The sequence below is a fragment of the Antennarius striatus genome, chromosome 11, assembly GCF_040054535.1.
Source record: "Antennarius striatus isolate MH-2024 chromosome 11, ASM4005453v1, whole genome shotgun sequence".
NCBI classification, from domain to species: domain Eukaryota; kingdom Metazoa; phylum Chordata; class Actinopteri; order Lophiiformes; family Antennariidae; genus Antennarius; species Antennarius striatus.
In genome coordinates, this window is record NC_090786.1 from 411779 (window position 1) to 437379 (window position 25601).

The following is a 25601-nucleotide window of genomic DNA, read 5'->3' on the forward strand; positions in this document are numbered from 1 at the left end:
GTAAACCGCAGGTCTCGAACCCTGACCGCACTGGAGAGACGGGAATGAAAGCCCACAACCACGTGACCCCCCCGCACACACACACACACACGACCTGAAAACCCCGCGTTAGAGATGCTGACTCTCTCCCTGGGGGTCATGTCGCCCCCGCTGAGGCGCTCATCCACGGAGGCAGCGGAACGGAGCGGCCCCGGTCCACGCGGGACGCGGACGCCGTGCGGCTGGCGCCATCTGTCGGTGGGTCCGGGTACGGGTCCGAGGTGAACACCAGACGGTTAACCAGATGTTAACATGTTACATACATGACGGCCATCGATAGGAAGTACCGTCACATGAGACGGGCTCTGGTCACGAGACGTGGGCGCATCACGTGACCTGTTCCTGCCACTGCGGGGCATTGATCCAAGATCCATCCAGAGGCTCAACGCACGCGAGAGGATGATGTGGATGATCAATCAATCAATCAATCAATCAATCAATCAATCAATCAATCAATCAATCAATCAATCAATCAATCAATCAATCAATCAATCTCTCTCCTGTCTCACGTGAAATATCTTCTCTGATCGTCAGTGATTGATCTCTGATCGGTTGATGCCCTGCTGTAATGAAGCTGCGGGGGTCCGAAGCTCCGTGTGATTAATGAAAAAGACCCCAATCAATACGTGATATTAATTTTATTGATGATGTGGTCCTTCCGGTATTTAACGGTCCACGAGTTAATGTGTTCGTGGCAGCGGATCAGGAGCTTTCCGCGGCCGCGGGACCGGAAGGAGGACGGCGGTCAAACGTGACTGAACCGCGGTCTGCGAGGATTCCTGCTGACGCTGAAAGCGGGTGGGGTGCGTTCAGGTGCGTGGGGACTGACAGGACCGTGACAGGTGTCCACGCTGACACGCGTTCACTCACCCACAGACCATCGGCCATCATTCACATCCTCTCTTCGCGCGCAGTCACCCGGTGCGGCTTTCAAAGCAGCAGTAAATCTGGGAATTCTAATAATTTATTAAAATTAAGTTAGAGAAAAAACAATAACTTGCTGATAACGCGCTCAAAAAGATCGATCCAGACATCGATTAGGCTTCAGTAGTAACCCATCAGTCACCAATCATGTTCATACCGATAAAACTCAAGTAGCGTGGGAGGCTAAAGTTCATCATCACAGTCAAATGCTATAAAACCAAACTTCACCAATGGTCTGCCGGTGTGGGATTCCAGTCAGTCACGTGTAGCAGTGACGTGACGTCACCTATGACGTGACGTAATTAATCCCAGCGTGATTGTCTGAGGTAGTTAATTTTTCCCACCTTTCCGTGGGCCGTGAAGTATCCGTCAGACGCTGGCCTGTTAGTGACGGGACGTGACCCCGCTAGCCGCGGTGCTAACGTCCGGAGGAACGTTTGTTACCCCGCGACGCGCGGAAATAACTTTTAAAAACTAAAATAGTTTCGTTTTTAACGAGTAGTTCGTTTTATCTGAACTGTGAAAACGCCCGCTGGGGGGCGCTACAGCGGGACGTGATCCCTGAGAGCTGCGTCACAGCGGAGCTAGCTAGCGGGCTAGCACTGCTAGCTGAGCCGCGTGTCAGGTGTGCTGGCTCCTGATTGGTCAGCATGAGTTTGGACTCCCTGTTTCAACAGATTCTTTTATCTGAACAAGAATTAACGGAGCGAAGGCGGAAACTCAAAGAGGGTGAGTCAAGGTGATGGTTCAGGTTAGCATGTAGCTAGGAAGACCATGCTAAAGTCAGGTTAGCATGTAGCTAGGAAGACCATGCTAAAGTCAGGTTAGCCTGTAGCTAGGAAGACCATGCTAAAGTCAGGTTAGCATGTAGCTAGGAAGACCATGCTAAAGTCAGGTTAGCATGTAGCTAGGAAGACCATGCTAAAGTCAGGTTAGCATGTAGCTAGGAAGACCATGCTAAAGTCAGGTTAGCATGTAGCTAGGAAGACCATGCTAAAGTCAGGTTAGCATGTAGCTAGGAAGACCATGCTAAAGTCAGGTTAGCATGTAGCTAGGAAGACCATGCTAAAGTCAGGTTAGCATGTAGCTAGGAAGACCATGCTAAAGTCAGGTTAGCATGTAGCTAGGAAGACCATGCTAAAGTCAGGTTAGCATGTAGCTAGGAAGACCATGCTAAAGTCAGGTTAGCCGGGGGGGGGGGTTCTTCCTTACAGGGTGACCTCTAAACATTTATTAGTAGATGTACTGTGTTGTGTATTATTAGTAGATGTACTGTGTATTGTATTATTAGTAGATGTACTGTGTTGTGTATTATTAGTAGATGTACTGTGTTGTGTATTATTAGTAGATGTATTGTGTATTGTATTATTAGTAGATGTATTGTGTGTTGTATTATTAGTAGATGTATTGTGTATTGTATTATTAGTAGATGTATTGTGTATTGTATTATTAGTAGATGTATTGTGTATTGTATTATTAGTAGATGTATTGTGTATTGTATTATTAGTAGATGTATTGTGTATTGTATTATTAGTAGATGTATTGTGTATTGTATTATTAGTAGATGTATTGTGTATTGTATTATTAGTAGATGTATTGTGTATTGTATTATTAGTAGATGTATTGTGTATTGTATTATTAGTAGATGTATTGTGTATTGTATTATTAGTAGATGTATTGTGTATTGTATTATTAGTAGATGTATTGTGTATTGTATTATTAGTAGATGTATTGTGTGTTGTATTATTAGTAGATGTATTGTGTATTGTATTATTAGTAGATGTATTGTGTATTGTATTATTAGTAGATGTATTGTGTATTGTATTATTAGTAGATGTATTGTGTATTGTATTATTAGTAGATGTATTGTGTATTGTATTATTAGTAGATGTATTGTGTATTGTATTATTAGTAGATGTATTGTGTATTGTATTATTAGTAGATGTATTGTGTATTGTATTATTAGTAGATGTATTGTGTATTGTATTTTTAGTAGATGTATTGTGTATTGTATTATTAGTAGATGTATTGTGTATTGTATTATTAGTAGATGTATTGTGTATTGTATTATTAGTAGATGTATTGTGTATTGTATTATTAGTAGATGTATTGTGTGTTGTATTATTAGTAGATGTATTAGTAGATTACGGTGTGCACATCAACACACAGAAATGTTGGTTCAAGGGTGTCGCAGGATGTTGCAGTGTCTGAATTGTTTGTTGGTCGTGGTTTTATCTGGTTCCAGTCAGAGTCTCCATCAACGGGCTCAGTGAGCAGATCAAGAGCTGTAATGAGAAGAGGAGGAGGACCGCCCAGGACCTGGATCAAACGGTCAACACCTGCATCTACCTGTTCTGCATGTGTGGATGATGTGTGAATGCTCCTGGAGGTTTGGTCCAAACCCACCCCACTGGTTACTGGTTACTGGTTACTGATGACTGGCTACTTGTTACTGATGACTGGTTACTGATGACTGGTTACTGATGACTGGTTACTGGTTACTGATTACTGATGACTGGTTACTGATGACTGGTTACTGATGACTGGTTACTGATGACTGGTTACTGGTTACTGATGACTGGTTACTGATGACTGGTTACTGGTTACTGATGACTGGTTACTGATGACTTGTTACTGATTACTGGTTACTGATGACTTGTTACTGATGACTGGTTACTGATTACTGGTTACTGATGACTGGTTACTGATGACTGGTTACTGATGACTGGTTACTGATGACTGGTTACTGATGACTGGTTACTGATTACTGGTTAGTGGTGACTGGTTACTGATGACTTGTTACTGATGACTGGTTACTGATGACTGGTTACTGATTACTGGTTAGTGGTGACTGGTTACTGATGACTGGTTACTGATGACTGGTTACTGATTACTGGTTAGTGGTGACTGGTTACTGATGACTGGTTACTGATGACTGGTTACTGATGACTGGTAACTGGTTACTGATGACTGGTTACTGATGACTGGTTACTGATTACTGGTTGCTGATGACTGGTTACTGATGACTGGTAACTGGTTACTGATGACTGGTTACTGGTTACTGATTACTGGTAACTGATTACTGGTTACTGATGACTGGTTACTGATTGCTGGTTACTGATTACTGGTTACTGATGACTGGTTACTGATTACAGGTTACTGATTACTGGTAACTGATTACTCATTACTGGTTACTGATGACTGGTTACTGATTATTGATTGCTGGTTACTGATTACTGGTTACTGATGACTGATTGCTGGTTACTGATTACTGGTTACTGATGACTGGTTACTGATTACTGCACCAAACGGTCCCATTGTTTCAAACACACGTCAGCAGACTGATCTGCTGCAGGAGAGCAGGAGCACACACACACACACACACACACACACACACACACACACACACACACACACACACACAGAGGATGGGATTGTCACATTTATTATTTAACACAATACACTTGTTTCCATGCAACGTGCACGCGTGTGAACGAACCCACGTGTTAGTGTCACCAATGTGTTCAATGTCAGGCCTCTGGTCTTCACCATTGTCACAGTGATCCAGTGTAAATACGTGTTTAAATGGCTGTGGCCTGTTGATGGTGACGCTGGTCTGCAGTGGAGACTTATTTGCTCAGCCTGGAGCTCATTTACTGCCTGCTGTGTGTACTTTACCGTGTACTTTACCGTGAGCCGTGTCTCCAGATGCAGTAATTGTTCACGGGGGCGTCTCGCACCAGGAACATTATCTTGAAGTATTAGTTAATATTTCACCGTTTTGTCTGTGGCATCTGGAGGGAACCTGGATGTTTTTACAGTCATGAAACAGATCAGTTGTTGTTTGAGATAGAAAAAAAGACAGAATCATTGGAATAAAGTTGGGTTCCCCTGAATGCAGATGATGGCGCTGACACACGAGGTAAAGGAGGGCCTATTGACATATTGATCGGCTGGACTGCTTTATATTGAGAACACTTAATCTCTCCCATTCATTTTATCAACAGGGCAAATTTCAAGTAGCTCTGCAAAATCAATGGCTAATTTCCACCGGATAACATTAGTGAAACCTTTTAGTAGGTAGGATGTCACCGGCAGGCGTGTTGACCTCTCAGGAGTCTGGAACTCCTTCCTGTGGCTGTGAGGGGGTCGTCTGAGGAGATGTCTGAGAACGGATCCCTGTCCCACATGAGGATGGGTTACTGGGGTCCTGTGGCGGGGCGGGGCGGGTCCAGAGCACCATGTTTACAGCTGTGGTGATGAACCACCTCACAGTTTACGAGAGCCGTCTGAATATAATTACCATGTTTGGAAAACCTGAAGCTCATCGTGTGAGCTGAGGACGTAATGTGCCCCCCCCACCCCCTCCACCACCACAGAGGAAACAAACACGCCTGACAGCTTGAATAACAGGCTGAAAACTACGCCGTAGTGAAAGTCACGCCTCAGGCGTCATCAGGCCCCCCCACCTGATTGGACGGCTCTCCTTTTTATTCTTGTGTTTTCACACTGCAGGCAAAAGTGGCCCCCAATCAGATCTGTGCTCAGATCACACCAACCCAGTGATTCAGGCCGGTATCACACGCGGTCCCAGAGCACACACGCCTCTGACTGCTAATTGGACGTCTCTCACATCAGTGGGGTGTGTGTGAGGGACGGGGGAACGACGGGGGAATACGAGGCTGTGGGTTTAATTGGTGAATTGGAAGCTGCTTGTTTTGGTGTTTGGTTTCAGCCTGAAACACACGTCAACACGAAACAACACACACACCCCGCACTGATCAGTTATTGGTTCTGAGAATGGACTGTTGGTGTTGAGATCAGAGATCAGGTCCATTAAAGAGTGTGGAGACGAGCCTCTGCAGCGTGGAGCGTCCATTAGACTGTGGTGATGAACATACGTGTCACACGTGTGACGGATGTCCTTGTGTTTCCTCTCCAGGCGCAGCAGCTCTCTGAGATGAAGCTGCAGCACAAGCTGCTGAAGAGACGTCACCAGGACGTCCTGAAGGCGTGTGAGGAGCTGCTGGTCCAGAGGGGACACCTCCAGGAGCGTCTGGTGGGTTTGGGTCACGTCCTGTTAGAGATCAGATCCAACCCGAGCTCTGAACCCTGTGGGCCCCCAGGGTGGCCTTCCCCCTGTTTCCTGCCTCTCAGAGCGTTCACACTCGTTCACACTCGTTTACATCAGCACAAACAGAACACAATGTGTTTGTCTGTCTCTGTCAGAACAGTTGTTTCAGCTCCTGACCACAACTCAGAATAGATTGAGGCGTTTCGGCGGCGTAGATGTTTATCGGGTTTAATCCCACCTCCTGTTCCACCAGGCCGGCGTGAGGAGGGACAGGAAGGAGCAGGAGAAACACTTCTGTGGAGACATCTCAGCGTTCAATAGGGCCTTCAGTCTGCAGGGAGACGGCCAGCTGCTGCTCCACACCCAGATGCACCGCCAGATGCTGGACCTGGACCGGGAGCTGGGCTCCCTACACCGAGGTACGGACTGGGGGTATCAGGGGTATCACCCACACTGTCTAAGTCCATCAGTCACAACCGTCTCTGACGGATCGACGCAGCGCAGCAGTCAGGTCCTGTTCGGTTTTCATCACAGAGATGATGTGTGGAGACTGGAAATCAAACTGACATCACTGATTAAATCCAGTAATGAATAGTTAGTGTTCTGTTCAGGCAGCGACGCCATTGGACCACAGAACAGGTGAAGCTTTCAGGCTGGGGAGGAGGAGTTGGAAAGAGAACATTTTGATCATGAGAGTGAAACATCAGATATGTTCCTTGAACATGTGAGATCATGCATGTACCATAGCTGCCGCTCCCACCCGTCCAGCCCGTGTGGATCGTACAGCATGTAGTCGTCTGCAGGGAGGAGATCAGGCTGCTTTAGAGCTGCTGGATGAAAGTGAGTGGAGGTGAACGTCCTCCACACAGCCAGGACGTCTCAGACCAGCCCCCAGAGTTACAGAGTTCCTGAGGTGTAAAATCCCCCATTTCAACGTGATATTTAAATTCTGTGCGACTCTGGCCTCTGCAGCACTAATGAGACCAGGAAGACACACACCGCCGTGTGTGTGTGTGTGTGTGTGTGTGTGTGTGTGTGTGTGTGTGTGTGTGTGTGTGTGTGTGTGTGTGTGTGTGTGTGTGTGTGTGTGTGTGTGTGTGTGTGTGTGTGTGGTACAATAATTAGCAAGAAAAGGAAATATCACAAAGTTTTGACAACGCGCGTCTCATACGAGAAAAGTTGAGCTGGGTTGAATTCAGCCTTGAATAAATTACATTAGCAGTGTGAACGCAGTGTTTCATCTGATCCTGGTGGGGGGGGTTATTCCTACATTTGCAGTGCTATTGGTTTATTGGAGCACAATATATTGTTCTTAAAACGCAGCCGCTTCTAATGACAAATGATACTTTATGTGATTTTAACTTTTTTCATTAGTTCCACAAGATCTAGTGTTTGTCTTCCAAACCCTGAGGAGCGGTGTCTTTACATTACGTCCTGCCTGCGGCCTTCAGGGAGCAGCGTCTTCTGATTCTGGTGCTGCAGTCAAAGTGGATTAAACACAGCCCACATTTCATTATAGTGAAATTAAAAAGTGTTCTTTTGTTGAGCGCTGTGAATTGAATGTAGAGCCGGGTCCTGGCGGTCATTCCTGCTCACGCTGCTGTGTGCTGTCAGAGATGGAGCTGATGAGCAGCAGGAGCCCCCCCAGCGCAGTGCAGGAGGAGCGGGGGGCTCTCCAGGTGGAGCTGCAGGCCCTGGACCGCGCCCAGAGAGGTAGCTACACACTACCGCTGCACTCCTCACACCACATACCGACAGGGTGACGAAGGCTCCCACAATGCACCGCAAGCCCCCGTGAGTTCAGGATGGAACTGGCAGCAGGTTCCCAGTTGGGACACGTTCAGAACAGCTGTGGCAGCGTGTGGAGCGGGAACACGCGTGTGTTGCTGCAGGTTGTGGTTTGACATTCGCTTTAATGATGAGTTCCATGAGAGGAAACGAGACCCCATCCAGGAGGAGGGGCTTCACTAACGCTGTCTGGAGCACCTCAGGTCACCGGGGGGGCCAGGGTGTTATTAAAGTACACCGCGTCACCTCGCCACGCGTACACACACACACACACACACACACACACACAGCCACGTCCCGTCTGACAGCTCTTGTGTGTGACGTGCAGCTCTGGACCAGCAGCTGAGAGACGCCGAGGCCACGACCGCAGCCCTCACAGCCGAGCACCGCCTCGTCCAACACAGGCCCCAGACCGACAGCAAGTGTCTGAGGTGAGCGGCACCGCCTGCACACACACACACACACACACACACACACACACACACACTGGTGAACGCTGCAGTGAGCTGGAATAACACAGAACTAAACCAAAAGTCCGTTAGAAGCTCTTAGGATCCCGCTGAGCAGCTTTTGAGTGGCCCCTGATGCTAATGCTAATGCTAATGCACCAGAACACAAGGGGACGTTCTGGAGACGCGCTCCGGGATCGGGGGGGGCTTCATCATGAACAGCACAGTGATAACGATGTGAGGAAGAGCACAGCGGCGTCATGACAACAGGCACACCTGGGTGGATGTTGTTAAGGACTGATGGTGTGTGTGTGTGTGTGTGTGTGTGTGTGTGTGTGTGTGTGTGTGTGTGTGTGTGTGTGTGTGTGTGTGTGTGTGTGTGTGTGTGTGTGTTCCGAAGCAGAGCAGTGATTGGTTGACTGGTGGTGGAGGGGAAGCAGATGTAGAACATCAGAACAGGCTGAGGTGTGAGAATGGAATCAGTGTCACCTCTGAAGCCTCAGGGGGGGCTTTATCCAGACAAGTGCTGTTTTTACCCCCCCTGTCTGATGATTCTCTCCGTTTAAAGTGGTGATTAGTTCGTCATCTCCTGACTTTATAGACTGTCAGCCCTAACTGTAGACCAATGGCGTGTGAGCTGATGGCAGCAGGATGGGTGTGAGGTGGTCGTGGGGGGGGCAGCGGCCCACCTCGTTCCTGCACAGAGACTTCCTTGATTTAATTAAAGCCTGGGATCAATAGAGTTCCAGGAAGACGCTCCTCCTTATTGCTGATGGAGCGGCTTTGGATAATGTCTCTGCTCCGACTCTGGATGGAGGAGACCAACAAACCCACCCCCACGGTGATTTGTTTGTTTCGCTCCTCCTCATTTATTTCTCTGCCCCCCCCAGCTCCACCTTGAGTCATGAATGTGTGTGTAGCGGGTGGCGCTCATCCGTCAGCCTCATTAAACTTACGGCCTCCTTCATTAGCTGTTCCTCGTCCGCCGCAAGAAGTGCTGAGGACGTGTCTCTGGGGGGGGCGAGACCTCCTCTCCGTCATCTTCATGATCATCCGTTCTGAGGCGGAGCCATCAATCCTCCGCAGCCGCTCTTTAAAACGCATATTTAACCATCTGCTCATTGATTGGTGGAAATTGAGTGAGTGTCAATGGGAGTCAGTGCTACCGTCCTTTAAGAAGTGTTCCGTGTGCGAATCAGGGCGGCTGCTGATGGGGGGGCTCGCTGCCAGGCAACAACACACCTGAAATATTCAGGTGGTGCGTTCGGATTGATGACGAGATGCTGCGACCGCTGTTTGGCGTGGGGGGGTTTCCTCTCTGATGTATCACTGCTCCATGACGTGTGATCGATAGGTGAGTTCACGTGTGACGTGACGTGTGGGCGTGGTCTTTCTGCTGGTGTTAAACCCCCTGAAGGCCTCCGCCGCTCACGCCGTACCGACGCAGTTTGATCTCCGTTGTTTTATTGTTTCATTAACTCCCAATAAAAGCGAGGCGGCGGCGGCGGCGGCGGCGGCGGCGGCAGCGACGCGGGTGAAACACCCGTCCAGTGAAGTCCCAGCCTGACATCAGGCCCCCAGCCGACTGGTGTTCATCACATTAGAGCTGGAAGTATTTACTTTGTGCCACGAGGAGCAGAAAGTGATGATTTCGGGTTAGAGAGGCAGACTGCCCCGTGGCGGGGCATTAACAGATCGCCTTACCTCTGAGTGTAATCTGGTTATGGGCGCGTCGGATCGGCTCACAATCCCTCCGACAGACAGGAAGCTGGTGTTTGGCTTCAGGAGAGAGGCAGGTGTCCTGACAGGTGTAATCATGACGTCTGCGGGGGGGTTGTTCTGCAGGGGCATTTATTTTGTTGAGGCTCATCTCACTTTGGACCCAAAGTGTTGTTCTGATGGATGCGTTGCGCTCATTGCTTCTTGATTGACTTCCTGCTGCCCTGAAGCTCACAGCTGGCTGATTTCCCCCCTGATGAATGGTTTAGAGAGGACCCCTCTGGTGTCTGGGTGTCTACTCGCCCCCCCTGGAGCAGGTCCCTCTCTAGTGTCCCATTTGGAGGGCTTGGCTTTAACCTAACACAATCATTGTCAGACCTCAGCCACTTGAACGTCTCCTCGCTCTGATGCCCCACGACGTGTGGCGCCGGGGCCGTGGAGCGTGTGTGGATCAGGATGTCAGCCATCATCACGGGGGCCTGGTTTCCTGTTGGTCCAGGAGGACTTCCTGCTGTGGAAGCTTAGCAAACACAACAACTGATAGGAGCTGATATTACCTGATAATGAGGCTGTAATGCTTGGAGACATCCTGGACCCTGTGATGGTGATGACTGTCGTGTTCCTTTAAAGCACACGTGTCAAACTCAAGGCCCGGGGGCCAAATGTGGCCCTCCACATCATTTAATGTGGCCCGCCAGAGCATAAAAGGTCAGAGTGTCTAAAAATAAATAGGTCAAGAGTGTGCTTTGACCAAAACTACATTTCCCACAATGCAGTAGTTCATCCCATCTTAACTCTGACTAAACGTAGTGAACAAAGTTAATGTCCTAACTTGTGTCTGATGTTATTTTTCTTTATTGATTGATAGTTTGATCCTTGATTGATGGAGTTCTGTGGGTTTAATAACCTGACAAATGAAAAGGATTTATGTTAGAACAGAGAAACAAACAAACATGTTTTTTCTGTCTAACTGTAATGTTTGGAACTAGAATCAGTCAGAAATTCAGTTATTTAACATTAAGGAGTAGTTACATTTAGTTACATTACACTGAGTTACATTTAGTTACATTTATTAGTTACATTAAGGAGTAGTTACATTTAGTTACATTACACTGAGTTACATTTAGTTACATTTATTAGTTACATTAAGGAGTAGTTACATTTAGTTACATTACACTGAGTTACATTTAGTTACATTTATTAGTTACATTAAGGAGTAGTTACATTTAGTTACATTACACTGAGTTACATTTAGTTACATTTATTAGTTACATTAAGGAGTAGTTACATTTAGTTACATTACACTGAGTTACATTTAGTTACATTTATTAGTTACATTAAGGAGTAGTTACATTTAGTTACATTACACTGAGTTACATTTAGTTACATTTATTAGTTACATTAAGGAGTAGTTACATTTAGTTACATTACACTGAGTTACATTTAGTTACATTTATTAGTTACATTAAGGAGTAGTTACATTTAGTTACATTACACTGAGTTACATTTAGTTACATTTATTAGTTACATTAAGGAGTAGTTACATTTAGTTACATTACACTGAGTTACATTTAGTTACATTTATTAGTTACATTAAGGAGTAGTTACATTTAGTTACATTACACTGAGTTACATTTAGTTACATTTATTAGTTACATTAAGGAGTAGTTACATTTAGTTACATTACACTGAGTTACATTTAGTTACATTTATTAGTTACATTAAGGAGTAGTTACATTTAGTTACATTACACTGAGTTACATTTAGTTACATTTATTAGTTACATTAAGGAGTAGTTACATTTAGTTACATTACACTGAGTTACATTTAGTTACATTTATTAGTTACATTAAGGACTAGTTACATTTAGTTACATTACACTGAGTTACATTTAGTTACATTAATTACTTACATCCGACCCTTTGAGGACAGCTGTTTTGCTGATGTGGCCCTCAGTGAAAATGAGTTTGACACCCCTCTGCTTTAAGGCGTCGGTGTGTTTCATGCATGTTCCCTGGGGGGGCTGGGTTTAGTTTGCCATCATCCTGGGGGAGAACAGCAGCTAGAATGAGTCTTAACTGAGGGTACGGGGTGAGACACGCTGACGCGTGCTCCTCCGTGTTGGTGCCGTGACCGACTCCAGCTGCGTGTGTTCCAGGCTGAGGCAGGAGCTGCAGGAGCACCAGGAGGCGGAGCTGGAGCTCCTGAGAGAGGCTCTCCGCTCAGAAATACACTTTGTCCAGTCTGTAAGTCTGTGAACACCGCTCCTACTCTAATGACAGTCATTCATGTGATGGGTCTGTTTCAGGCCAGAATATTTCCCCTTTAAGGTGGTACTTCTCTAGACGTTAGCGCAGGAACGGGGCTGGTTGGACTCTGGACGGGGGCAGTTAGAGTGTGTGTTTCTCTTCCTGTTTCAGAAGCTGGACAGCAGCCAGAGGAGCCAGAATTAAATGATCAGAACGCTTCCAGCGCTTCAGTTGTTCCGTTAGAACACGCTGATGAAGAGAGAACGACGGGCAGAAGGAAGGAGAGACTTCGGATGAATGTTTACTGAGAAGATTAATAGATTAGTGTTTACTGAGTGTCGGTCCAGAAGGTCTCAGATCAGTTTAATGCTGTTAGTCACCTTCTCTTGTTTTCTTTAGTCTAACTTTTGTAAAGAGAAATATTTCTCGACTGTGTTGGCAAACGAAGGTGATCACACAAACGTTATGTGACACCGCCCTCTAGTGGCCAGACGGGAGCACTGCTGGGCAGAAGCATGTGAACGTGAATAAATGTGTGTGAGTGAACGCTGGTGGTTGATGAACAACAAACAGGTGTGTTTGATTCGTACACACGTGTGCCGCTGTGGGCGGACACTCGTGTCTGTCAGCAGTGATCGACACACGCAGGCCGGCCCCTCCCTGATTGGAGTGGCTGCTAATAGAAGAAGGGGGGGACGACAATCTAAGGACATCCTGGAATCTGATTGAGACTGATTTCACCTTGACCTCTGTCAAGGTGACAGCGGTTAGCAGTTAGCGTCTGCTCGTCTCCTCTGATGCTGCTGGACCTCCAGCCAATCAGAGGAGCACGTAGAAGAAGGAGGAGCCGACACAGTGAACACACCCCTGTCAGACCTTTACATGAGCTTTAATGTTAGTGAAGGTGTCTTCACCCACACACCAGACATTTTTCCGTCAGCGTCCCAGAAATCTTTGCTCCCACGTCGGCGCTGAAGTCGTCAAACACGACGTTCTGCAGCGCCACGCTGCTCTTGGCCGTCAGGCAGTCCTGCTGGAAGTACATGGTGGGCTTGCCCCCAACCTGGAGCGACGAGTCTGGAACGACAGAGAGGCTCATGAGGCGGGGGAGGCTACGCCCCCGGGGGGGGTGTGACCCGCGGCCTTACTGTGGCAGGCGGCCAGCTGGTTCCCTCCCACGTAGTAGCTGGTCCAGCGGTAGCCGGTGGCCTGGCTGCACTCCTCGTAGGGGCGGCTCCTCTTGATGAAGTGGAAGTCGTAGCCCTGAGGCACAGGTGGCTGAGTTACTGAGGGCGGGGCTTCACCTGAGCCCCACGGGCCGGGCGTCTCACCTGGTTGCACAGAGACTTGCAGAGACGCCTGTTGTTCACCGTAGCGCAGACCAGACCGCCGTTAGCAGGAACCTCAGCCTCAGGGCACTGGTGTGGCTCCGCCCCCCTGCACTCTGGAGGTCACAGGTCACGTGACCGTGTGTGTGTGTGTGTGTGTGTGGCGGGGGTGGGGCTTCAGGTGAAGCTCACCTTGCAGCTGCTGCTGATGCAGACGATCAGACACGGTCCTGATGGTGAGAAGAACCTGAGCCACCTGCTGGGGGGTCCACGCCCCGCTGCTGTCACACACCCCCTGTGTCACACACAGGTCACACACAGGCCACAGACACACACACACAGGTCACACACAGGTCACAGACACAGGTCACAGACTCGGGTCACAGACACACACACACAGGTCACAGACACAGGTCACACGCACACACACACACACAGGTCACAGACACACACACACACACACACAGGTCACAGACACACACACACACACACACAGGTCACAGACACAGGTCACACGCACACACACACACACAGGTCACACACAGGTCACAGACAGGTCACAGACACACACACACAGGTCACAGACACAGGTCACACGCACACACACACACACAGGTCACAGACACACACACACACACACACAGGTCACACACAGGTCACACACAGGTCACAGACACACACACAGGTCACACACAGGTCACAGACAGGTCACACACAGGTCACAGACACAGGTCACAGACACAGGTCACACACACACACACACACAGGTCACACACACAGGTCACAGACACACACACACACACACACAGGTCACACACACAGGTCACACACACAGGTCACACACACAGGTCACACACACAGGTCACAGACACAGGTCACACACACACACACACAGGTCACACACACACACGCACACACACAGGTCACAGACACACACACACACAGGTCACAGACACAGGTCACAGACACAGGTCACAGACACAGGTCACACACACACAGGTCACACACACAGGTCACAGACACAGGTCACACACAGGTCACACACACAGGTCACAGACAGGTCACAGACAGGTCACACACAGGTCACACACACAGGTCACAGACACAGGTCACACACACACACAGGTCACACACACACGCACACACACACAGGTCACAGACACACACACACACAGGTCACACACACAGGTCACACACACAGGTCACACACACAGGTCACAGACACAGGTCACAGACACAGGTCACACACACACACACACACACACAGGTCACACACACACAGGTCACACACACAGGTCACAGACACAGGTCACACACACACACACACACACACAGGTCACAGACACACACACACACACACACACACACACAGGTCACACACACACACACACACACACACACAGGTCACACACACAGGTCACACACACAGGTCACACACACACAGGTCACACACACACACACACAGGTCACACACACACACACACACACAGGTCACAGACACAGGTCACACACACAGGTCACACACACACAGGTCACACACACAGGTCACACACACACACACACAGGTCACACACACACAGGTCACACACACACAGGTCACACACACAGACAGGTACCTTGAGGTCAGTGATGTTGCTGCAAACGTCGGTCTTAAAGCCGGTGGTCGTCATCGTTGTCTCATTTTGACCCGAAATGTTCGCCAACACTGAAACACACACACACACACACACACACACACGTCACGCGTGTTATCCACACACAGCACGCGTGTAGCAGACACACTGATCACCTGTCATGGCGTAGACCCACAGCAGTCTCCCATTAGGCTCCATGGTCCCAGTCCTGACGTACCACTGCAGCACAGCTGGGGGGGACAGGGTTATATTGACTCTGCCTCCGGGACAAAGTTCACATGATTGGCCAATCAGCGGAGGAGGGGGCAGGGTTTGGCCAATCAGCGGAGGAGGGGCACGGGGGGCAGGATTTGAATTTCCAACATTTCACAAGCTGCCATTGCAAAAACGGCACCGTTCCATTTAGTGAATTGATTCTGTTCAGAGTTGCCACGTACACACACACACACACACACACACACACACACACACACACACACACACACACACACACACACACACACACACACACACACACACACACACACACACACAGTGACTTGGATGAGAGTCAGTGGTTCACTGTGGATGAATTATTGAGGCGTTCAGGGACCGTTGGGCTGATGAACGTTACTGTTGGTGTTTGGTTTGATGAACGTGAAACCGCAGTGTCCTTAGAACCAATCAGGTTCTACACGTTAGAACCAATCATGTTCTACACGTCAGAACCAATCAGGTTCTACACGTCAGAACCAGTCATGTTCTACACGTCAGAACCAATCAGGTTCTACACGTCAGAACCAGTCATGTTCTACACGTCAGAACCAATCAGGTTCTACACGTCAGAACCAGTCATGTTCTACACGTCAGAACCAATCAGGTTCTACACGTCAGAACCAATCAGGTTCTACACGTCAGAACCAGTCATGTTCTACACGTCAGAACCAATCAGGTTCTACACGTCAGAACCAATCAGGTTCTACACGTCAGAACCAGTCATGTTCTACACGTCAGAACCAATCAGGTTCTACACTTCAGAACCAATCAGGTTCTACACGTCAGAACCAATCAGGTTCTACACGTCAGAACCAGTCATGTTCTACACGTCAGAACCAATCAGGTTCTACACGTCAGAACCAATCAGGTTCTACACGTCAGAACCAATCAGGTTCTACACGTCAGAACCAATCAGGTTCTACACGTCAGAACCAGTCATGTTCTACACGTCAGAACCAATCAGGTTCTACACTTCAGAACCAATCAGGTTCTATACGTCAGAACCAATCAGGTTCTACACGTCAGAACCAGTCATGTTCTACACGTCAGAACCAGTCATGTTCTACACGTCAGAATCAATCAGGTTCTACACGTCAGAACCAATCAGGTTCTACACGTCAGAACCAATCAGGTTCTACACGTCAGAACCAGTCATGTTCTACACGTCAGAACCAATCAGGTTCTACACGTCAGAACCAGTCATGTTCTACACGTCAGAACCAATCAGGTTCTACACTTCAGAACCAATCAGGTTCTACACTTCAGAACCAATCAGGTTCTACACTTCAGAACCAATCAGGTTCTACACGTCAGAACCAATCAGACTCTACACATTAGAACCAATCAGGTTCTAACATGAGAACCAGTCATGTTCTACACGTCAGAACCAATCAGGTTCTACACGTTAGATCCAATCATGTTCTACACGTCAGAACCAATCAGGTTCTACACGTCAGAACCATTCATGTTCTACACGTCAGAACCAATCAGGTTCTACACGTCAGAACCAATCAGGTTCTACACGTTAGATCCAATCATGTTCTACACGTCAGAACCAATCAGGTTCTACACGTCAGAACCAGTCATGTTCTACACGTCAGAACCAGTCATGTTCTACACGTCAGAATCAATCAGGTTCTACACGTCAGAACCAGTCATGTTCTACACGTCAGAACCAGTCATGTTCTACACGTCAGAACCAATCAGGTTCTACACGTCAGAACCAGTCATGTTCTACACGTCAGAACCAATCAGGTTCTACACTTCAGAACCAATCAGGTTCTACACTTCAGAACCAATCAGGTTCTACACGTCAGAACCAATCAGACTCTACACATTAGAACCAATCAGGTTCTAACATGAGAACCAGTCATGTTCTACACGTCAGAACCAATCAGGTTCTACACGTTAGATCCAATCATGTTCTACACGTCAGAACCAATCAGGTTCTACACGTCAGAACCATTCATGTTCTACACGTCAGAACCAATCAGGTTCTACACGTCAGAACCAATCAGACTCTACACATTAGAACCAATCAGGTTCTAACGTGAGAACCAATCATGTTCTACACATCAGAATCAATCAGGTTCTACATGTCAGAACCAATCAGGTTCTACACGTCAGAACCAATCAGGTTCTACACGTCAGAACCAATCAGGTTCTACACGTCAGAACCAATCAGGTTCTACACGTCAGAACCAATCAGGTTCTACACGTTGCAGCTCATTGGTATTCCGGATGCGGTGCTACCTGCTCCAATCCCTCTCCTGTTGGGGGGGCTCTGGGTCTCCTGGGGGAGTTTGAACACAAAGGCAGCTGATGCAGAGCTAATTACCCCCATTAGCTGCTTTAACCCTTTTAGCCCTGACCTATTTTGGCCGTTTTTTTGTACTTTTGATATTTGTCTCTATATACCACATTAAAATGATTTAACATACTCATGCTTGGTATGTTTATCTTCAGCACAACCTCAGCTATATGAAGATAGTTTTTATTTCCATATAACTTACTATATTGACATATTGGAGCAAAATACACACACAGTCAAATCCGGAAATGGAACAATGTTATGGAATTGCACATAAAAACCAAAAACATGCTGATCAAATTCATTTTGAACTCTAAAAAGGTTTGTGTCATTTGTGCCACTCTTGAAGGAGTTTTTTTGGGCCCAAATAGACACAGTCAAATTCGAAAGTGGAACAAATTGTATTTTATTGTACATAAAAACCCCAAAAAATGCTCATTGAATTTGATTTTGAACTCAAAAAAGGTTCTAACATTACTATATGTAGTTTCTGTCACTTGTGCCACTCTACAAAGGAGTGCTTCAAAGTAAGAATGCGCATGCGTCAAGCGTAAATCGTGCGCGTAATGGCGTGCGTTATTGTGACGTTTACGTCACGTAACATGATGCACCAATCATGGTACGTGTTTGCATCACATGACAAGCATGTACGAATCGCAAAACATGTTTACATCACGTGAATCACTTGTATAATGGCGACTACATGGAGAGAAACACGGCGTCGGCCGCCTGTGGATAAGGAGCGCTTTGAAGCGCTTTCCTTTGTTCTTATGTAAATTATCAGATCTCCGGTTTTCCGGGGTCAATCGGCTCCAAATAAAAACCGGAAGAAAGTTTCACATCTATACTGTCACGGAAACATGACCGCAGCAACCCACATGACAGACCTCATTAGTTAAGAAGGGTTTAAAACACATGCGCTCAGATCACGGCGCCGTGGTAGTCGGGCTTTAAGGGTTAATTACCCCTCTGCTATAGGGTGGCTTTTCTGAATGGAGCATCATTTTCAGGTGCAGCAGACGTTTCCTCTGGTTAGCCGTCAGCGCCTGGGGGGCGGGGGGGGGTCATCGAGACCAGGTCACCGTTCACACCTGTAGAGGTTCCCACCGCTGTAGGAGGTGACAGGAGGCCCCTGAAGGTCTGAGTCCCTCTGGACCGGGTCTGATGGGCTGAAAACACCTTCAGTCCACACGCAGAACATACATGTAACCATGGAAACGTGTTCCGCATTGAGGAGGTCTGGAAGGTTCTGGTTCAGCCTGGATGGAGATGTTTGGGCGCTGGCTTCCAGGTGTTCTCCAGGTGACAGCTTCATGACACTGGATGCGTTGGCTTTGACGTGTTGACGCTGAACGCCGTTCATGACGTTCGTCCTGGTCATGTGACCCTGGTGGCTTTGATGTCTGGAGGGCGTGGCCAACGTTCCTGTTTGACAACGATCCACAGAGATCTGGGAGACGCTGAGCCACACCCTGGTCCCACCAGACCCACCCGCCTGTAGCACACACACACACACACACACACACACACACACACACACACACACACACACACACACACACACACACACACACACACACACAGAAGGCGGAGACAAGGACAAGCGTTCCTCAGGGCCACCAGGGGACGATGTCCTCCAGGACCACCGTCTGGATCCCAGACATCTGGAAGGACGAGAGAGACGAGGACAGAACTCAGTTCACCCAGGGGAGGGGGGTGGGGGGTGAATGCGGCGGGAGTGGGGGGGGGGGTCTCTGCAGTGGGATTATCCCTGTTAATAAACTTTCAGGGCCTTTCTGGTGACATCAATTTTAACAGTGACCTGAATGATCTGAGAGAGGGGGGGTTATAATCTGGAGTCCAGCAGAGGGGAGGTGGGGGTGGGGGCTGGGGGGGCAGTGAGCCCTGCAGCAAATCATTCCTGTTCCTCCTTTGATGTTGTTAAACACACGTGTTGCTGACACGCGTCCAGCAGCATCCGTCCAACAGGGTCGGTGGGCGGGGTCTCAGGATGATGATGTCCGGTTGTGTGTGTGGTCACATGACGCCTCGTCTGTAGGACCAACGCGGGTTCAAAGCCCGTTTTAAGAAGGACTGGTTCCAGACTGAGGTGTCACGTGTCCAGTCCGCATTGATGCGGTGGGGGCGGGGCCACGCCGATACAGAACGCTGTGGTTTCATTTGTCCTCATTTACACCTCTAATTCTGACGTGACGTCCTGACAGCCCAGAAACGGTTCCTCTGATCCGGGTTCAGGTGAACCTGAAACTGATCCGGGTTCAGGTGAACCTGAGACGGTTCCTCTGATCCGGGTTCAGGTGAACCTGAGACGGTTCCTCTGATCCGGGTTCAGGTGAACCTGAGACGGTTCCTCTGATCCAGGTTCAGGTGAACCTGAGACGGTTCCTCTGATCCGGGTTCAGGTGAACCTGAAACTGATCCAGGTTCAGGTGAACCTGAGACGGTTCCTCTGATCCGGGTTCAGGTGAACCTGAGATGGTTCCTCTGATCCGGGTTCAGGTGAACCTGAAACTGATCCGGGTTCAGGTGAACCTGAGACGGTTCCTCTGATCCGGGTTCAGGTGAACCTGAGATGGTTCCTCTGATCCGGGTTCAGGTGAACCTGAAACTGATCCGGGTTCAGGTGAACCTGAGACGGTTCCTCTGATCCAGGTTCAGGTGAACCTGAGACGGTTCCTCTGATCCAGGTTCAGGTGAACCTGAGACGGTTCCTCTGATCCGGGTTCAGGTGAACCTGAGTGCGGCGTGAGGATGTGGGCATGTTGATGCGGCGCATCCATCACCCGTTGGACGCCTCGCGGCGCTGCGGCGCCATGGGGGGCGACTTCATGAGGTTCAGGTTCAGGTTTGATGAACACCAGAGTGGAGCTAGCAGCTCTTCATGAATGAAGGGGATGGACACCCCCCCCCCTCCATTCTCCTCCCTGCAGTAATGGCCTCCTATAAATAATGTGTCTCCACATCGTCCAATGAAGACGCGGCGCTGACAGCTTTAAGGTTATTGCTGCTAAACGACGCAGCGCGTCGTGATGGCGCCGCTAAATGTTCTGTGGCGTTACTAACGGCGTGTTTCACTCCAGAGCTGCTTGTTCTACGCCCCGTTTGTTCTGCTCCGCCCCACCCCCCCACATCACCCTGCTCCACACTGGACTCAGCAGGTTAGCAATAGCAGCCGCTACCCGCTAAAGTTAGCCAAAAGAAACAAGCTGGAGCCAATGAGGCACCAGAGCATGGAGCAAATGGGAGGAGCTTCTCTGTTCCTGATCAGCCCTGTTTAAGACACCGTTAGAAATAATGGTGACATCACGTCAGCGTGTGCCACGCCCCTGTGATGGTGACATCACGTCAGCGTGTGCCACGCCCCTGTGATGGTGACATCACGTCAGCGTGTGCCACGCCCCTGTGATGGTGACATCACGTCAGCGTGTGCCACGCCCCTGTGATGGTGACATCACGTCAGCGTGTGCCACGCCCCTGTGATGGTGACATCACGTCAGCGTGTGCCACGCCCCTGTGACGGTGACATCACGTCAGCGTGTGCCACGCCCCTGTGACGGTGACATCACGTCAGCGTGTGCCACGCCCCTGTGACGGTGACATCACGTCAGCGTGTGCCACGCCCCTGTGACGGTGACATCACGTCAGCGTGTGCCACGCCCCTGTGACGGTGACATCACGTCAGCGTGTGCCACGCCCCTGTGATGTGACATCACGTCAGCGTGTGCCACGCCCCTGTGACGGTGACATCACGTCAGCGTGTGCCACGCCCCTGTGACGGTGACATCACGTCAGCGTGTGCCACGCCCCTGTGACGGTGACATCACGTCAGCGTGTGCCACGCCCCTGTGACGGTGACATCACGTCAGCGTGTGCCACGCCCCTGTGATGTGACATCACGTCAGCGTGTGCCACGCCCCTGTGACGGTGACATCACGTCAGCGTGTGCCACGCCCCTGTGATGGTGACATCACGTCAGCGTGTGCCACGCCCCTGTGACGGTGACATCACGTCAGCGTGTGCCACGCCCCTGTGATGTGACATCACGTCAGCGTGTGCCACGCCCCTGTGATGTGACATCACGTCAGCGTGTGCCACGCCCCTGTGACGGTGACATCACGTCAGCGTGTGCCACGCCCCTGTGACGGTGACATCACGTCAGCGTGTGCCACGCCCCTGTGACGGTGACATCACGTCAGCGTGTGCCACGCCCCTGTGATGTGACATCACGTCAGCGTGTGCCACGCCCCTGTGACGGTGACATCACGTCAGCGTGTGCCACGCCCCTGTGACGGTGACATCACGTCAGCGTGTGCCACGCCCCTGTGATGTGACATCACGTCAGCGTGTGCCACGCCCCTGTGACGGTGACATCACGTCAGCGTGTGCCACGCCCCTGTGATGTGACATCACGTCAGCGTGTGCCACGCCCCTGTGACGGTGACATCACGTCAGCGTGTGCCACGCCCCTGTGATGGTGACATCACGTCAGCGTGTGCCACGCCCCTGTGATGTGACATCACGTCAGCGTGTGCCACGCCCCTGTGACGGTGACATCACGTCAGCGTGTGCCACGCCCCTGTGACGGTGACATCACGTCAGCGTGTGCCACGCCCCTGTGACGGTGACATCACGTCAGCGTGTGCCACGCCCCTGTGACGGTGACATCACGTCAGCGTGTGCCACGCCCCTGTGATGGTGACATCACGTCAGCGTGTGCCACGCGCCTGTGACGGTGACATCACGTCAGCGTGTGCCACGCCCCTGTGATGTGACATCACGTCAGCGTGTGCCACGCCCCTGTGATGGTGACATCACGTCAGCGTGTGCCACGCCCCTGTGACGGTGACATCACGTCAGCGTGTGCCACGCCCCTGTGACGGTGACATCACGTCAGCGTGTGCACGTCGTCAGAATTGTTGGGACCATCACTGATGCTGGTGCCGAGTCTCCAACAGCGCCGTGGGGTCTGCGGTGGACAGATGTGGTACTGCAGGCTTCTGAAAGTTTCTTCTCCCGCTCAGCGTGTTGGAGTGATTGTTCCACCTCGACGTGATTCACAAGGGAACCGAGAACACGATTGTTCTATCAAGGCTGGGGAGTGACGTGTGTGCAGGATTTATTTAGAACGCAAGACAACGTGCGAGTACAGGATGGATGGATGTGCTCATCCATCAGACGTACGACTGGAAGGCCGTCACGCTCACGGGTTCGCCGCCGCACGGTTCGCCCCCGTTTAGTTAATGATGGTGGTAAACGAAGAACGCCTCACTTTCTGTCCGCCTCCTCTCCTCCACCACCTCACTTCCTGTTAGCCTCCTGTCTTCATTCCTCCGTTGCCCCCCCCTCCCAGTGCTGATACAGTGCACTAATCGGCGGCTCAATAAATCAATCACCCAGCCAATAACCATTACTTCAAATTAGAGTGAGTGTGTGAAGGAAAGCCGCTGACGCCTTCATAAAGGCAGCTTTCATTAGCAGCTATCGACCCGGCTGGGGATGGACAGAAGCTGCAGCAGGTGGGGGGCGGGCAGGGGGGGGGGCACAGAGATGGACCAAAAGGAAAGGAGAAGAAGAAGTCCGGCTGTGACAGAACGTTGCTTCAGTAAATAAACGTTGGCTGCAGATGAATTGGCGCTGCCAGAGCTGCTGGGGGGAACAGATGGACCGCGTTCAGCTCCAGCGTTACTGTATGTCTTCTTGTTTACAGGCACAGACAGGGTGGGGGGGGCATCACACAGGACATCTCTCTCCCCCCACCTCGTTCACTCTGGAAACACAAAACTAGCGCATCGATGTGGGTCACATGTAAATCAGCGCAGGGGGTCGAGCTGCCGCTGCCTCCCCAGCAGGATTTCCCTGCTGAGCGTCTTCTCAGCTCTGAGAGGGCGTCCAGTCACATTGTTAGTTCTCAGCATCCTGCTTATGTAAGACGGCAGTGTGGGCGCAGCTCCTCCCCTCACCTGCAGATGGCAGTGTGGGATAGCCGGTCTGGTCTCTGGTGGGAAGTCTGCTGCCTCCTGACGTGGTGTAGCCACCGTTCACTGTGTCTGAGGTCATGACGAGTTAACGGGTGGTGGTTTGTTAGAGTCACGTGAACACGTGAAGGAAACCTATGTGAACACACGTGATGTACCTCAGACGCGTACAGGAAGTGGCGGGTTGGACCCGTGTTGCTGCCACGCAGAGGCAGAAGGTTTTCAGACTCCAAACCCGGAGGAAAGCGGCTTCAGGAAGCCCATTAGCGTTAGCATACCGGTGCTAAGTCTGTGTGAAAACGCCCTTCAGGTTTCAAGCATGGATAAATTCTATTTACCGCTACGTAACCTCGATGCCGTGGTCACAGACGCCGTGGTCACAGACGCCGCGGCGTGACGCCGCCGGTTTGCTAGACCAGCTTGAAGCGACTGGAAATCACTAAGTGGGAAATATCACGTCAGAAGCAATTCCAGTTGTCATTTTAAATGTTCTTCCTATTTGAGGAAGTTTCGCTTTCCTTCCTTTGCTCTTGTCATTCATGGACTTCAGTGGGGGGGTGGGGAGATGTGGAGTAGACTATGTTTAAATAAAAGAGCTTTCTTATTTATGGTTTTGATTTGGAAGCCGGCTCCTTCCATCCTCGGACAGAAAACAAACCAAAAATCAACAGGAAGAGGTTTTTACTTTAGTTCTTAGTGCTGCCTTTCAGAAAACCAATCAGGTGCTGCTAACAAGTCCTTCACTCTAAAACACGAGTCCAGAATGACTCCCCGTGGTCTCAGGTGGGACACGAGAGACTCCACCCCCTTTAACATACGAGAGTGCGTCATCTGCATACGACACAACGGCATCATGTAGATATACAGAAGGGAGGACCTTCATGTCAGCGATGGTGGTCTTCACATGGAACCGTGTGGAACTCCTAGAGCACAAGATAACAAATTAATCCCAAGATGCATTTCATGAGTTCCTACTATCTTCTTCTTCTCACCACTGTCTGGAATCCGTCCGTCATGGCTGGTTTCTTGTCTTCAGGGCGGGTCGGTGTGATGACAGGTGTACCAGATCTCTCTGATTGGCTGTCCAGCAGTCATTTCACGCGTCACCCCCCCTATCAGCTGACTTCCTGTCCCTTGCTTGTCTCACAGCTAATTTATTGATGGCTGCTTCTCACACGAGACAGTTTCAGTCCAGGTGAAGCTTCCTGTGTTGGTGTCGTACCTTTCTCTCCGCTCAGAGCAGCAGAACTTAAGAACATCCAATCCGCTGTCAGGTGAACTGCGTGAACCCGCCTCAATCAATAAAACACCAGGGAAGCGTGTGATGAAGAGGAACAGCGCTGTTCAAACAGGAGGCTGTCTGAGCGCAGGTGAAGCGGCGCTGAGTAATTCCTGGTAAGAGACGTTACAGCGCCAGAGAGGAGCTGAGATGAAGAAGACAGCCTCATCTCATGACCCCAGCCTCCAGGTGTGATGTCACCAAGCCGTGTTGGCGAGGTGGGCGGGGCTCACGGCGGCTGGAACATGAAGTATGAATGTAATATTTAGTTTTACACGCCTGTACTGTCAGCCGGGAACGCGGCAGATAACTTTATTCATATATTCAAATGATTTATTCACGTGTGGAGTAATTTGAGTTTGATGTAAGCAATTTTTAAAAGTCAAATGTGTGTGTGTGTGTGTGTGTGTGTGTCTGTGTGTGTGTCTGTGTGTGTGTCTGTGTGTCTGTGTGTGTGTGTGTGTCCTCGAGGGTTGTGCCTTTAATTCGCTGCTTGCAGATGTTTTTACAGCGGAACACGTCGTGTTGGGGAAACAGCGCGGCGGCGGCATGGTGG

The 25601-nt window shown here is 49.8% G+C and overlaps 2 protein-coding genes across 2 annotated transcripts; one reads left to right on the forward strand and one right to left on the reverse strand.

The window, feature by feature from the left end:
- The first annotated feature begins 1613 nt into the window (after positions 1 to 1613).
- On the forward strand, positions 1614 to 12795 carry ccdc172 (coiled-coil domain containing 172). The gene is made up of 8 exons (XM_068327958.1): positions 1614 to 1692; positions 3209 to 3323; positions 4498 to 4522; positions 5906 to 6022; positions 6291 to 6456; positions 7652 to 7750; positions 8154 to 8256; positions 12113 to 12795. Exons 1-8 carry the CDS (start codon positions 1614 to 1616, stop codon positions 12249 to 12251), a joined length of 843 nt encoding a protein of 280 aa, XP_068184059.1. The 3' UTR covers positions 12252 to 12795.
- A 320-nt stretch (positions 12796 to 13115) lies between these two features.
- On the reverse strand, positions 13116 to 15411 carry si:ch1073-126c3.2 (uncharacterized protein LOC555816 homolog). Its single transcript, XM_068328227.1, has 6 exons — positions 15360 to 15411; positions 15187 to 15275; positions 13763 to 13865; positions 13574 to 13686; positions 13391 to 13505; positions 13116 to 13319 (listed from the first exon to the last, which is right to left on the reverse strand). Exons 1-6 carry the CDS (start codon positions 15400 to 15402, stop codon positions 13153 to 13155), a joined length of 630 nt encoding a protein of 209 aa, XP_068184328.1. The 5' UTR covers positions 15403 to 15411; the 3' UTR covers positions 13116 to 13152.
- Positions 15412 to 25601: the final 10190 nt, after the last annotated feature.

Coding starts and splice junctions, on each gene's coding strand:
- ccdc172 (XM_068327958.1), top strand. CDS start 1,614: ATGAGTTTGGACTCCCTGTTTCAACAGATTCTTTTATCTGAACAAGAA. Junction 4,523..5,905: donor TGGTCTTCACCATTGTCACA/GTGATCCAGTGT, acceptor TTTCCTCTCCAG/GCGCAGCAGCTCTCTGAGAT. Junction 8,257..12,112: donor ACCGACAGCAAGTGTCTGAG/GTGAGCGGCACC, acceptor CGTGCTCCTCCG/TGTTGGTGCCGTGACCGACT.
- si:ch1073-126c3.2 (XM_068328227.1), bottom strand. CDS start 15,402: ATGGAGCCTAATGGGAGACTGCTGTGGGTCTACGCCATGACAG. Junction 13,866..15,186: donor GCAACATCACTGACCTCAAG/GTACCTGTCTGT, acceptor TGTGTGACACAG/GGGGTGTGTGACAGCAGCGG. Junction 13,506..13,573: donor GCAAGTCTCTGTGCAACCAG/GTGAGACGCCCG, acceptor CCTGTGCCTCAG/GGCTACGACTTCCACTTCAT.